Source organism: Myotis brandtii, unplaced genomic scaffold, assembly GCF_000412655.1.
Source record: "Myotis brandtii unplaced genomic scaffold, ASM41265v1 scaffold568, whole genome shotgun sequence".
In the NCBI taxonomy this organism is placed as follows: Eukaryota; Metazoa; Chordata; class Mammalia; order Chiroptera; family Vespertilionidae; genus Myotis; species Myotis brandtii.
Window position 1 is genome coordinate 599,314 of NW_005370122.1, and position 14,604 is coordinate 613,917.

General features: G+C 38.2%; 1 protein-coding gene across 1 annotated transcript in view; it reads left to right on the forward strand.

Annotated features, from left to right (window-relative positions):
• CFAP47 (cilia and flagella associated protein 47) overlaps positions 1–14,604 on the forward strand; it is a 429,694-nt gene that overhangs the window by 136,058 nt on the left and 279,032 nt on the right. Inside the window, 3 exon segments of the mRNA XM_014549721.1 lie at positions 1,720–1,879; positions 11,039–11,234; positions 13,326–13,538. Coding sequence (XP_014405207.1) covers positions 1,720–1,879; positions 11,039–11,234; positions 13,326–13,538 — 569 coding nt within the window.

The following is a 14,604-nucleotide window of genomic DNA, read 5'->3' on the forward strand; positions in this document are numbered from 1 at the left end:
CACCTTGTTTGGGATTCTCTGTGCTTGTGTGACTTTTTTCTTCCCCACCTCAGGGAAGTTTTCTGATATTATTTCCTCAAATAGGTTTTCTAACCCTTGTTCCTCTTTCTGTTGTTCTGGCACCCCTATTATTCGTATGTTGTTTCATTTCATGTTGTCCCATAGCTTCCTTAGGCTCTCCTCTTGTCTTTTAATTTTTTTCTCCAATTGCATTTCAGTTTGGGTGTGTTTTGCTTCCCTGTCTTCTAATTCGCTAATTCGGTCCTCCGCTTCTCCTAGTCTACTGTTGAAACTTTCAATGGTGTTTTTTTATTGCAGCTATATCACTCTTCATTTCTTCTGGGTTCTTACATAAGTTATTTTTTTTCATCCATTTATTTTTGATTCTTACATAAGTTGTTGATTTTTTTCATCTGTTTCTTCTTGATTCTTGCATAAGTTGTTGATTTTTTCCTCCATCCGGTTTATGCATTCTAGGACCCTTAATCTGAATTTTTTTTTCAGTCATGTTGCGTGCCTCTGTTTCACTTAGCTGCTTTTCTGGTGAGTCCTCCTTTTCTTTCCTTTGGGGGTTTCTTTGTCTACCCATGTTTGATCTTACCAACATATCTAGATGTTGAGTCGTTCAGGGGCTGCTCCTTGGGTGGCAGTGGCTCTTCGGGCTGTGGTTGCTCCTCGGGCAGTTGTGGTAGCAGCTGCTCCTCAGTTGGCAGCAGCTCCTCTGGTGAGTGCTCTTCATAGCTGTGGTGGCTCCTCTGGCTGGTGGGGGGAGGCTTCACACACAGCTGCTGTTCCTAAGACAGAGAGTGTGCTGATCACGAGGCTGCTGTTCCTTGGATGGGGGCGGGCTACACACACAGCTGCTACTCCTTGAACTGTTGTGGACTGCTCACGTGGCTGCTTTTCCTTGAATTGGGCAGTGATTAATATTTTTATAATTTTCCTTCATGTTTCATTTACTCAATAGTTTATTATTATTAATCCTCACCCAAGGATATGTTTTCTTAAAAATTCTGAGTACAGAACTGGGTTACTGGGGCTGTGTTGTGGCCTCTCTTTCTGAGTCTATGTGGTGGGGAAATCTTCCATAACCAGCAGATGAGTGGTTTGTCAGAGCTGTCCCAGGACAATTCTTGCTTAACAGATTCTGTCGACAGGTTCAGAGGTGTCCATCCACTTTCTCCAGATTCCGGCCGGGTCCTAGGCTGAGGTCTGGGAGCGCCCAGAGTTCCCTCAGGTTCAATTCTGCTAAAATCAGCAGCAGGCGCCTTCCGGAGGTCTCTCCCGCGCCCCTGGGCCTCAAACCCCGTCCACTCACCAGATGGCTAATCAAAGCCAAAACGCGGTAACTTCCTGATTCAGGGAACCATCCCTAACAACCCTTTTAAAACATTGTATCTATGATTATAACTTTTAACTAAAGGCCCAGTGCATGAAATTCATGCATGGGTAGGGTCCCTAGTGGCTGCTGGCTGCCAGCTAGGGCCTCCCTTCCCCCGGCTGCCTGCTGCTGCCGCCCCTTGGTGGTCAGCTCACATCTAACTCCTGGTCGGTTGAACTCCCACCCATGGGGACAATTTGCATATTAGCCTTTTGTTATATAGGATGGCTTGACTTTGTGCATAAGCCAATCAAGTTTGTATGTTAATACCAACTAAATTTGATATTGCATATTATCATTTTTATAAATTGCTTCTTTTATGTTTTGTGTGTTAACAGCATATTATCTTACATAATTTCTCAAAAAGAACTGTGGAGTGGTGTTTCGATATTACTAATGCTGAGAAACTTTTCAAAGAGGGCATATTCGAGTTTAATTTATTAAGTGGGACTCTACTACCAAATGAAGAGTATAAAGTTTTCTTAAGGTTTTGTCCAAGTAAGTAGTTTTTCCTATTTTGTTGTTGATATTTCAGTTTATTTTTCACATATTGTTTTATCATGTATGCAAAAGTTTAACTTATTTGTTATGTGTTTTAAAAACTGTTTTAAGAAGTTTCTTAGTAGAATTTTATAGTAATCATACTAAAAAAATTCACTGCCAGTGGTCCTCACCTACTGGTATTCTTGCCATTGTAATCCTCTTTCACATCAAATAGGGCTGATATATAACCCATGGGATATTATGGATGTGATGGTGTGGGCCTTCCAAGGCTAGGTCAGAAAAGGCATTGCGTCATCTGGATAGTACTCTTGGATTGCTTGTTTTTGAGGAAGCTGGCCAGCATCTCTATTTATCTATATTTCCACTTTATTTCTGGTGTGTTTTTTTAAGTTAAAGAAATTTTATTGTATCTTTTTATAATTGGTCTGACAAATTTTCTCTCATTAAATATCTATTACAAAAATTTATGGCAGTTCTTACAGTTACTTTTTGAAACAAACTTTAGTTTTTTTTTTTTTCCAGTTTCTAAGAAAAGGCACGTAATTGACTTTTTCACTTTAGAGAATGTTTCTAACTTTCTATCCCTCTCCTTTCTTCTCTGAAAAAATCAATAAAATAAAAAATTTATTTTATAGGCATCATTATTGCTAATGAGATTTTTTTTCCATTCTTTTAAATTAACTAGCATTGTATAAAAGGAATATATTTATACTTTATCTGGCACTTCTGTACCAAACTTCCCTGGTTAGATCTGGAAGTTTTTCAAATATTATTCTACATTGTTTTTTAAGAAAATAGTTTATAATATAAAACCTTGGTAATTAATAAAGTTGTCTCTCTTTTTACAATATTTATTTTTTCTCTTCCTCTTCCCCTTTTCCTTATTCTTCCCTATCCTCCTCCTGAATCTGTTAATACAATGTTACTATAGTACAATAACATTACATTAAATTATAATTGTATTATAGTTGTAATCTCTCTGAATGTATTATTATAATGGCAGTTTGTTTAAATTTTGATTCCAAAAGTTTTGCTCTGTATATTTAGATGTTATGAAAAGTTTGTCTAATATACATTTCACAAATATACATTTCACAAATAAGTACATGCATTTTAAAATATTGATTTTTTTCTACAAAATGCTATTTTCATAAATGATCTTTATGTGCTACATTTTGTCTTCCTTTTTCTACCTTTGGCTGATATATCTCTTAATTTTCCGTCTTTGTCTTTTAAAATTAGAATAAATATTATAAACCAAAAGACCACAAGGTGAAATTCCTGTGTTGAGCACCTGCTCAGTAGAAACCAAGATATCACCTGGGGAGTTTCTTCTACTATGAGGCATGTGCAGTAGGAGCCACGATAGCAACCATAGAGAGAAAGTGTCTAATCTGGGAAAAGGATTGGAATAGATAAGGAACACAAAACCCTAGATGATCTAGGAAATGGATTGGTTAGGAGGAGGGTCCAGCACAAGCCTGCAAAGGATTGGCATATTGATTGGTTAGTTGAAAGAGAGTCTGGTCCTTTCCAAGCCCAAGATAATATAATAAGAGCCTAACAAAGGGAAGCTCTCTCTCTCTCTCTCCTGGTAACATGGGTCTGTTCGCCCGTGCTTTCACCTGTTATCTCTCTGTAGCAGCCATGTGGGCCTAGCTGTTGCATTGGGCCCAAGTGCAGGTATGCCTCTCCAAGGGCTCCAAGTGGGCTACAAACATGAGCCTGGTATCGAGTATGGCAATATAATACCAGCCAGAGCACAATAAGAAACAGAAGTTAAGCTAGCTAAATGGGGACAGACACTGAACTAGACAACCAATGGCACAGAATGTGTGGATCCTGGCCTTTCTTCTGGGCTTGGTAAAGACAAGACTTGGTTTCTTCCATAGCAGGATGGATGGAGATGAGACACTGGGAACCTGGGGGCAGTCTTTTATTCCTATTCCAATAAATATTACACTATATCTCATCCTCCCATATATGGCTCCCCAAATGCTTTTCTTGCAACTCCATGAAGGACCCTATTTCAAACAACAACACATGGAGGACTGGATTTTCAGATTTTCTAAACATCACCTGAAAATATTTAATGTATACTTGTAACTTACTTTAGGTATTTGAGTGTTTGATTCTTACCTTTCTTGTTAAAAATGGAAGCATTTGTTTATTTCTAAAATATCTTCTAAAAATTATGGGCTGAAAATACCTGTGACTAGTAAGAAGATTGAATCAGCATTAAAAATTTCTCAACAAAGAATAACCCAGAACCAAATGGCTTCACTGGAGAATTCTACCAAATCTTTAAAGTAAAACCAATGTTCTCAAAAATCTTCTCAAAAACTGAAGAGGAGGAAACATTTTCAAACTTATTTTATGAAGAAAGCATTACCTTGATACAAATTCTGGACAAATAGATGATATGAAAATAAACTAAGGCCAATAGCCTTGATAAGCATAGAGGTAAAAATCTTCAAGAAAATACTAGCAAACTGGAAAAAAAAATACCTAATAAATTAATTGAAAAAAAATGATACTAATAAACTAAATTCAACAGCACATTAAAGGATCATACTGTGGCTAGACCCTGTTATACTGGTCATTGAGCACAGCTGCCTTCTATTCTTAGGACTTTAAAGAGTTTTAGTGAGGTGGTTTTTACTTTTTACACCTCCTTTAGTTTATTTTCCTTTGACTGCCACAGGGATGGAGGCTGGGATGTGATAGTATATATGACTCACATGAGTCTCTAAGTAAGTTTCCAATTCCCTCTGAATTTGAATCGCTATTCATGAATCTAATTAATGTGGCTAGACTCACACTCCCCTTGGGTAAGCTTGTTTTTGATTTCATGTAAATATCTTCAGTGTTTCCCAAGTCTGCCACCCAGGATGCATATTGGATAGAAAATTCTCTATTCCAAAATGATGGTGGAGTAAGTGGAAGCTACACTGATATTCTCCCAGGACCAAACTGGAAATAAAGCTAAAATACAGGAAAACTACTCTGAAAAATCTACTGAAGACTAACTGGAAAAAAACCCTGATAACCAAGGACAGAAATTGGAGTCCTCATGGAGACTGGTAGGAAGGGTAGAAGTGCGAAAGAGCTACAGACAGCAGATGAAATTCTGGACGGTTATCTCAGCTGTGGGTGGTTCCCTCTGAGAACTCTTGGGTCTAAATTCCAAGCTGGGCTCCCCATCCCAGAGCACCAGAACTGAGAATGGTGCCCACATAACATCTGGCTGTGAAAAGAAGCAGGGTTGTCTCTGTCAGGGAGAGAGGGCTGGAAATGCAGGCACCCTCTTAAAGGGCCAACTCACAAAATTTCATGTGCAGCCACTCACCTTGGGCTTCAAAAGAGGTAGGGAAGAGTGGACTATAGCTGTGTGATGATAAGCCAGGATTGGGGGATCTAGGGTTGGAGCTCAGAGGGCAACCACCTGGTTTCTTATGCAGAATCATTCCCTGAAACTATGGAGGATATATTTCTCCAGTGGACCTTTGCTACCCATATGGTTTTTGCCAGGGAGGAAGCAGTTGCCCCACCCTGTTGGAAGACCTCTTGCCCTACCCTGTGGTCAATAGCCTGAGGCTAATCAGGATGAATGAATAACAAGCAGACTTGAGGCAGAGGCAGATATTTGAAGGCTTTAAGTCTTTGCCTGATCTCCTTCTGGGCTGGGGCTAGGAAAAGCAGAACCTGGTGCCTATCTGGGTCCTTTCCAAAGGCGCCCACCCCAACAGAGGGAGCCACAAGCTGTGGATTGCTGATGACTCCAAACAGAGTACTCAGGGTCAGTCACAAATTGCTTCTGACATTGTTCTGAACTACAGTTTTGGAGTCATAGCAGATCTACCTAATACATAGACACATACCTGAAGAGGCAGCCAAAATGGGGAAACTAAAAAACAAGCCCCAAATGAAAGAACAAGATAATTCTCCAAAAGAAATATTAAACAAAATGGAGATAAGAAATTTACCAGGTATAGAGTTCAAAATAATGATGACAAGGATTCTGAACACCATGAGAAAAGATATAGTAAGTATGAAAAATGACCAGTTGGAAATGAAGAGTGACATAGTACTAATGAAGAACACATTGGAAGGAATACACAGCAGGTTAAGGGAAGCTGAGAATGAGATCAGTAGATTAAAAGACAGGGTAGAAAAAATAACTCAATCAGAGAAATTAAAAGGAAAAAAAAACAATTAAAAAACAGGACAGCTAAAGAGAGCTATGGTACACCATGAAACAACAATATTCACATCATAGGAGTGACAGATGGGGAAGAATGTGAGAAAGTTATAGAGGATGTGTTTGTGGAAATAGTTGCAGAAAACTTCCCTCACCTAGTGAAGGAAAAAGTCACACAAGTTCAGGAGGCACAGAGAATCCCAAGCAAGAAGAACTCAAACAGGCCCATGCTCAGACACATCATAATTAAAATGTCAAAAATGAAAGACAGAGTCTTAAGGCAGCCAGAGAAAAACAATTTGTTATCTACCAAGTAGCTCCCATGAGACTGTCAGCTGATTTTTTTTTATCAGAAACTCTATAGGCCAGAAGGAAATGGCATGAAGTATTCAAGGTAATGGAAAGCAAGGATCTGAAACCAGGGTTACTATATCCAGCAAGATGAAATAAAGAGCTTCCCAGACAACAAGAGGCTTAAGGAGTTTATCACCACTAAACCAGTACTGTAAGAAATGCTACAGGGACTGCTGTAATGAGAAGAAATATAGAAAGAAAGAACCATAGGCATAAAAAATTAAAATGGCAATAAATAAGTACATATCAATAATAATCTTAAATATAAATTGATTAAATTCTCCAAAAGACATATGGTAGCTGAATGGATATGAAAACATGACCTAAATATATGCTGTCTCCAAGAGACCCACCTCAGAACAAAAGACTCACACAGCATGAGAGTGAAGGAATAGAAAAAAAATTTTTTTCCATGCAAGTGGAAATGAAGAAAAGTTGGTGTAGCAACATTCATATCTGAAAAAATACAGTTTAAAATGAAGGCCATCACAAGAGATAATATAGGTCACTACATAATACTAAAGGGAATGATTCAACAAGAGGATATAATCTTGGTAAACATATATGCATCCAATATAGGAGCACCTAAAGATATATTTATCTGTAATATGCAAATGAGGTTGAGACTTTGTCACAGTCATGACCAGCTCAGGAGGAGGGGCCAGCCTCTGCCCAAGCCTGAGAGATCAACACAGAGGGGCGCCTTCTCCGAGCCTCTGCAGCATGGCTGGGGGCAGGCCCCCAGCGGATACACACACACACACACACACACACACACACACACACACACACACACACACACGGCACCTGCTCTGAGCCTCCGCAGCCAGACTGCTCAGTGGAACATCCCCTGAGGGCTCCCCAGACTGTGAGAGGGGGCAGGCTGGGCTGAGGGACCCCCCAACCCCCAGTGCATGAATTTTGTGCACCGGGCCTCTAGTACAGTATTAAAATTTAGAGAACAAGCTTTGAAGCCAGACAAAGAGAATTGTAAACCTAGATCCACCACCTGTTATTCTGTAACATTGGATGATCTACTTAACCTATCGGACCTTGTGCTCTCCAGTCAGAAAACCGGGGGTGAGCATAATATCTACACATAGAGTTATCATAAAACTTAAATAAAACATTGTTAAAACTTCTAGAGGACTTTAAGAGAGAGATAGTCAGCAATACAGTCATAGTAGGGGAATTTTACACCCAACTGACTTCACTGGATATATCTTCCAGATAAAAAATTAACAAGGAAACAATGACTCTAAATGACACACTGGATTAAATGGATTTAATTGAGATTTATAAAACATTTCACCCTAAAGCTGCAGAATATACATTCTTCTCAAGTGCACATGGGTTATTCTCAAAGATAGACCACATGTTATGACACAAAACAAGTCTCTTCAAGTTCAAGAGGATTGAAATCATATCAAGCATCTCAGATCACAATGGCATGAAATCAGAAATCAACTAAAGTAAAAACACTAAAAATCATTAAAACATATGGAGGCTTAATAGCATGTTATTAAACAATGAATGGACCACAAATTAGATCAAGAAAGAAACCAGAACCTTCCTGGAAACAAATGTAAATGAGTACAAAACAACTTAATCTCTGGGACACAGCAAAAGCAGTTTTGAGATGGAAGTGGATAGCACTACAGACCTACCTCAAAAAAAAAAAAACACAAGAAAAATTAATAATAAGCTATTTAACCCTACAACTTAAAGAAGTAGAAAGAGAACAAGAAAAGCCCAGTGTAATAGAAGGAAGGACATAATAAAGATCAGAGCAGAAATAAATGACATAGATACTAAAAAAAATACAAACACCAATGAAAGCAAGAGCTGGTTCTTTGAAAAAATAGAAAAGATGGATGAACCATTACTCAGACTCATCAATAAACAAAGAGAGAGGATACAAATAAATAATAAATAAAACCAGAAACAAAAGTAGTGAAGTAACAACTGATACTACAGAAATACAAAGGATTGAAAGAAAATACTATCAACAACTATATACCAACAAGATGAACAATGTGGATGAAATGGACAATTTCTTAGAAAAATGCAGTCTCCCAAAAATGAATCAGAAAACCTGAATAGGGCAATAACAACTGATAAAATTGAAGGAGCAGCAGCTAAGTGCTTAAAAATAATAAGCTATAAAGATTTTTTCCTGTTTTTGAGAAAGTCTGTATTGGTATTTGTCGCTAATTTACAGCATATGTTTATTTAGTTTATATGCCATAACTAAAGCATAGCAAATGCCGTTTCCAAACTATATTTTTTTTAATGTTTTATAGTAACTTACCTTTTATTCTTCCTTATTATTCTTACTTATGAATCAACATTAGATTGTATCCTGTTGTATATGCTGTTTGAGCCTATGCAGATTCTCATGACTGGGCTTTTCTATCCATTTCTCAGTTGTGGGTGTTGACTCCTAATAGGTTACGTCTGCCCCCCTGGCTGAAGGAAGATGCGAGGAATTTAAGCTTTATCACCACCACTACCTCAGGTGGCCCAGCCCTCTCCCTCCTGTGGGACAATCTCTCTGTTGAATTCACATCTCAGAGCTCCCTGTATGATCAGGTTAAATCTGGATTCTAAAACCACAACTTTTCATAGCCTCTTGCCTGGCCCTGTTCTGCTTCCCCCTTTGCCTACAAGTTCCTCCTGGGTGCTCTTTCTCAGTAAATCACTTGCTTCAGAAATTTCAGCACACTATGTTTTACACATGTTGAAATCTAAATAAAATACCCACTAGCTATGTGACCCTCTTCAGCCACTTCCTACTTTCCAAGGACTCCAGACTATTTGGACATGTAAAGGGCTTATTTGAACACATAAAGGCATCCAGTACATTGAGAACTAGTGGGTTTGATCAGTTCAGTGAGTCCATTGCTTTTGGTTATGGTTCACAATGATGTCACTTTTGAACATAGGTCTGCATCATCCAGAACACTCTCATTCTCTGCCCTGGTGATACCCTTAATGGCCCCGATCCCTGCCAGGCCACTCTGGTGTCCAGTTCTTGAATTCTAAGATTATATATTGAAATCATACTCACCAGATCACATTTTCCTCCTGATGATGTCGTTTCTTACACGGAGTAACGAGAAAAGCATTTCAGGGATCCATGCATAGGAGGATGAGGTATAGTGGTAAGATTTATTGGAGAAAAATACAGGATTGACCCCAGGTGCCTAGTGTCTCATCCACAACCAGATGGCTCAGAAATGTCTCACAATGGAATAACTCCAGTATCTTGGGCCACAGACATGCTCTTGTCCTCACCAAGCCCATGAGGATCAGGGCCCAGAGATGCAGTACTTCTCTGTGTCTCATTTTCCCCATCTGCACATCCACCCCAAGTCTTCATTTGGGTCACAACCTGTGCTGCACTTGGGCTCAGCGTGGCTGCTAAGCCCGCACAGTTGCTGTGAAGAGAGAGTGTATGAATGAGTGGCCAAACAAACAAAACCCAGGCCTTGGTTAAGCGTCCATTATATTATCTCCAGGTTTGGAAAGAGCAGGTTTTCTTTCAAACTAAACAGTCTCTTTCCTGGCTCTTTGTGGGCTTATGCTGGGCTCTCCCCTGTGCCATCTTCGCTTCTATTGCACATGCCTTATAGTAGAAGGACTTCTCTCTATGCCATCTTGGTCTCTACTGGGCATCCTGCAACAGAGGAATTCCCCTTTACTTGTTCTCCTTCCACCTGGCAATCTATCAGAATGGGCCATTGTCCCCTGGGGAGATTGGAAAGTCAGTGCTTCCTGCCCACTGAGGGAAACAAGATGTTTATCCCCTTGGCAGAGTAATGCTGCAATCCCCTGGGGTATCTGGAAATTCTAGCTTCCTAGTCAATCTTGTTTAATTAGATATCTGCTCCCTTCTGTTTCATTAATATCTAACTAGCTGCTTACACTAATACTTTGAGACCTATATTTGGGGGCTTAGGTCTAAAGGGCATTAGCAACTTGCTGTGATGGAACCTGTCCTCCAGGACTAACCTGCAGCCTCCTATGCTGATCCCTTTTCTCCAACACAGATTGCCTTTCCTCATAGTGAGCTGCCACACGGGAATTTCCTGTTTTCCTACCAAGTGAAATTAGGCAGTCGACCCTGGCAGCCTTTCATAAACTTAAAATGTGGGAGAAAGCACATTCCTTTCATCTCAGCACAACCATTTCCCAGTAGTCCCCTGAAATCCTTATAGCAATTATCTGACCTCATTTTCATAATGCATGTACTAAAGGGTAGCTCCTATTAAGGCATAGGAAACAGTGAAAAAAGAAGTCCTGTTGCACTGTTTCCTCAGTTAGATGCGTTTTCCCATAATAATGAAAATCTACTTTAAGGAGATTTGGTCTATTTTTAGACAGAGTTCACTTTGGAAGATTTTTATTTCAACAGCTCCTCATTACATGTCTTAAGTTCCTTGGCAGGAGAAATCCAGTTTCTGGATAATCTATTCTGCTCAATTGAGCTGTAACTTCATAGTACATTTTAATAGTTAGTAAGTCTTAAACTACTTAAATGTGTTTTTTTTGTGTATGTGTGAACTAGTCTAAAAGATTTAATTTTTTTTCATTAGCTCATGCTGTAAAATACACAGCTAATGTACCTGTACGTTTAAATAACAGTCCAGTTTGCTACCAAATGTTACATCTGATTGGAGAGCTAAAATTGCCCAAGTTATCATTTGACCGTGAATTCATGTATTTTATCCCTGTTCCTTTGGATGTAGCAAGTGTGATGGATGTCAACGTTTTACCTCAGAGTTATTACAGGTAAATGCTTCATGTGAATTTACCATACTTTCTTCGTGTGCTTTTTTGTTTGTATTTGTTATGAGTCATGACAATGTCTAACTTGTTTCTATAATTGGAACTATTAAAATATTTAACTGTACATTTAAGTTAAATTACAAAAAAGCCCACTTAGTTACCTCACAGTTAGTCATTTAATTTTTTTGTAAGAATTATTGTTATGCCTGTCTTTATGGTGTAAGAAACAAGCTTAAAAACTCAGGGCATTAGTTTCCTATTGCTGTGTGACAAATTTACACAAACGTAGTGCCTTCAAACATGAATTTGTTATCTCAGAATTTCTTTGGGTCAGGAGTCCGGGTCAGTTTGACTGTGTCCACTGCAGATGGTCTCAATAGACAGAAATCATGTGATGGGCGACAGTCTTCATCTGAGGCTCAGTCCTCTTCCAAGCTCCCTGGTTGTTGGCAGAATTTATCCTTTTAGTTGTAGGACTAAGACACCATTTTCTTGCTGGCTGTTGGCAGGGATCACTCTCAGCTCTTTAAAAAAAAATTATATATATATAATGATGACAGAGATGTAATGGTTGACAATAAATGAAAATTATTCAAGTTGGAAAGCATAGGACAACTTTTAGTTTCTCAGCTTGGCCTGCAAGATATAATGAGTGCTTACTTATGCTATGGAGCTTGGTCTAAATGCCATTTCATGAGAGAGTATAGTTAAACTTTAACTTGACAACTTTAGGATTTGGTGTTCTTTCAAGACCCTATCTTATAAGTAGAAACTAACCTCGGTTGCTCAAATAGGAAATAAAAGTGGCTTAAATTATTTTGTGCTGCCCTAGCTGGTTTGGCTCAGTGGATAGAGCGTCAGCCTGCGGACTGAAGGGTCCCAGGTTTGATTCTGGCCAAGGGCACATGCCTGGGTTGCAGGCTTGATCCCCAGTAGGGAGCGTGCAGGAGGCAGCTGATCAGTGATTCTCTCTCATCATTGATGTTTCTATCTCTCTATCTCTCTCTTCCTCTCTAAAATCAATAAAAATATATTAAAAAAATTATTTTGTGCTAAAATGCATTATTTATTACAAAACTTTATCTAACATATAAATTAATATTTTTAGTCTTTCAACTTTGGAATTAATGTATAAATGTATCAATTTAAAAATGATCTCAAGTCAAAAGTTGAGCCAAATATGGTACAATAAAATCAACAGCATAATAACTTATCCAGTGACACTTAGATAATTAGCGACAGAATATGATTCAAGCCCGATTTATAAATTACTTTTTCATGTTTTATGCAATTAACCGTATTGGTTTAACTTTGTCAAGTTGAGATCTTTCTTACTTTTGCCAGTTAATTATCTGAATAATCTTTATTCTAATTAAAACATTATAAATATGATTCCCATTTGCTAACACTTCATATTTGCTATAGGAGTCTACACATATAATAAAATAAAACAAACTAATATGGTTAAATAATATAGATCACCAAAAGTTATCAAGTATTAATTAGATTTAAAAGTGAATACTACATACTATGTTATTCAAAATTACAAACATTTTAGATTGGCTGAATAATTTAGAGATATATAGTGAAATATGTGAACATTAAGTGACATTTTTTAGTAATGATTTTAAAATATTCATTATATATGTGTATAGTGCTTAAGAGTATCCATATTTAAAAAGAAATTATGTGTGTATATTAATCTGTTAATATTTAGTCTACATGTGAGAAAGCTCTAGCTATTAAAGTAATTTTTGGTAAATTTTTGTCAGGATATATTTAAGGGCAATACTACTTATATCCTGGCTGTGGTGAAAAACACATTGTATTTAATCAGGTGTTTTAACCCTCTCTTTTTAATCTTTAGAGGACAAAAGGAACTTTTGATCATCTTATGTGGTTCTTTATTAAAATAACATTATAAATCGTATTATGACCAGAAAATAAAAGATTATACAAAATATCTTTAATAAGTGTGCAAAATATTATAAATATTTGTTTTAATTTCTCTAATAATCCCCAAACAGAGGAAAACACATATAAAGCTAATTACTTGCATGCATTGAGCTAATTTTTTTTTTTAATTTCAAACAGAGAATCAAGTATAAAGGTTGTGATTCCCCCAGCACAGCTTCTTGGTATTGATGAAGAGGATCACCCTCTTACTGTGAGTTTTCCAAAAGGCACAGTCATTGAAGCCTCTCTTGATGGAATTAACACTGAACTCATCTGCCGCTTTAGCTTCAAATCATCTAAACCTCTGACAATTGTCACTAATGTTCTTTTCTGTGATGACAGAGATTGCAGGTAAGATATTTAATTATAGATTCTTTTGTTTCTGACAGTAAAGAAGAAAAGGGTTATACTATTTTACGCTATTGTAAAACAGTCAAGGAGATACATCTAAAATAATGATTTTGGACATAACAATATTTTAAAAGTTCCAAATGCAGCGTTGCTCTCATGAGAAACTAGTGGTCACCAGTGTAATGTATACAACTAGGCTGCGTGGGTTTGAATCCTGGCTCTGTTAATTTTGGTGAAGTTACTTAGTCTTCTGCGGCTCACAGTTTCCTCATCTATAAAATGAGGATAACCAATCTCATCCTTAATCATGAAAAATTTATTAAGTTAATACTTATTGAGTAATTGGACAGGAATTGCCACAAAGCAAATGTTAAATAAGTATTAAATGAAAGAGAGAAACATCAGTATAATGAGTTTCTAAAATGTTGATTATTTCATGTTGCTTTAACAGGCTCAGAGAAAGTCAAATACAACTTGGTGGAATCATATTTTTTAATTTCTTACCTTTTAGGACCAGATATCCCCCTTTTACATTATACCCTGAGATGATTTCATTTACCAGTGAAAAAAGGCTAATGTGTACAGCAGTAAAATTTGTTAAAAATGTTTGTTGTGAGAAGTAGCATTGGAGTGAATTGTACACTAAAGATTTATGTCAATATTCTTATTCTATGTGATACTTTTTAAACTTTTAGTGGGATTATTACTATATCATAATATGTATTACTAGAGGCCCGATGCATGAAAATTCATGCACTGGAGGGGGGGGGTCCCTCAGCCTGGCCTGTCCCCTCTCACAGTCCGGGAGCCCTCAGGGGCGGGAGGTGACCCGGCGATCAGGGGAAGGGGACGCCCCATCACACCTCTGCTGCTGCCACTGCCAGCAGTGCAAGCCTCGGCCGGCCCTGGTTACCTGAGCCTCGGGGGGCCTCGTCCAAGGCTTGCTTGTACCTCTGGCTGGCCCTGGGCAGCTGAACAGCCGATAGCCAATGCTTGCCTGCCCCTCGGGCCAGCCCTGGGCGCCTGGGAAGCCACCATCTGAGGCTTGCCTGTGCCTCGGGCCGGT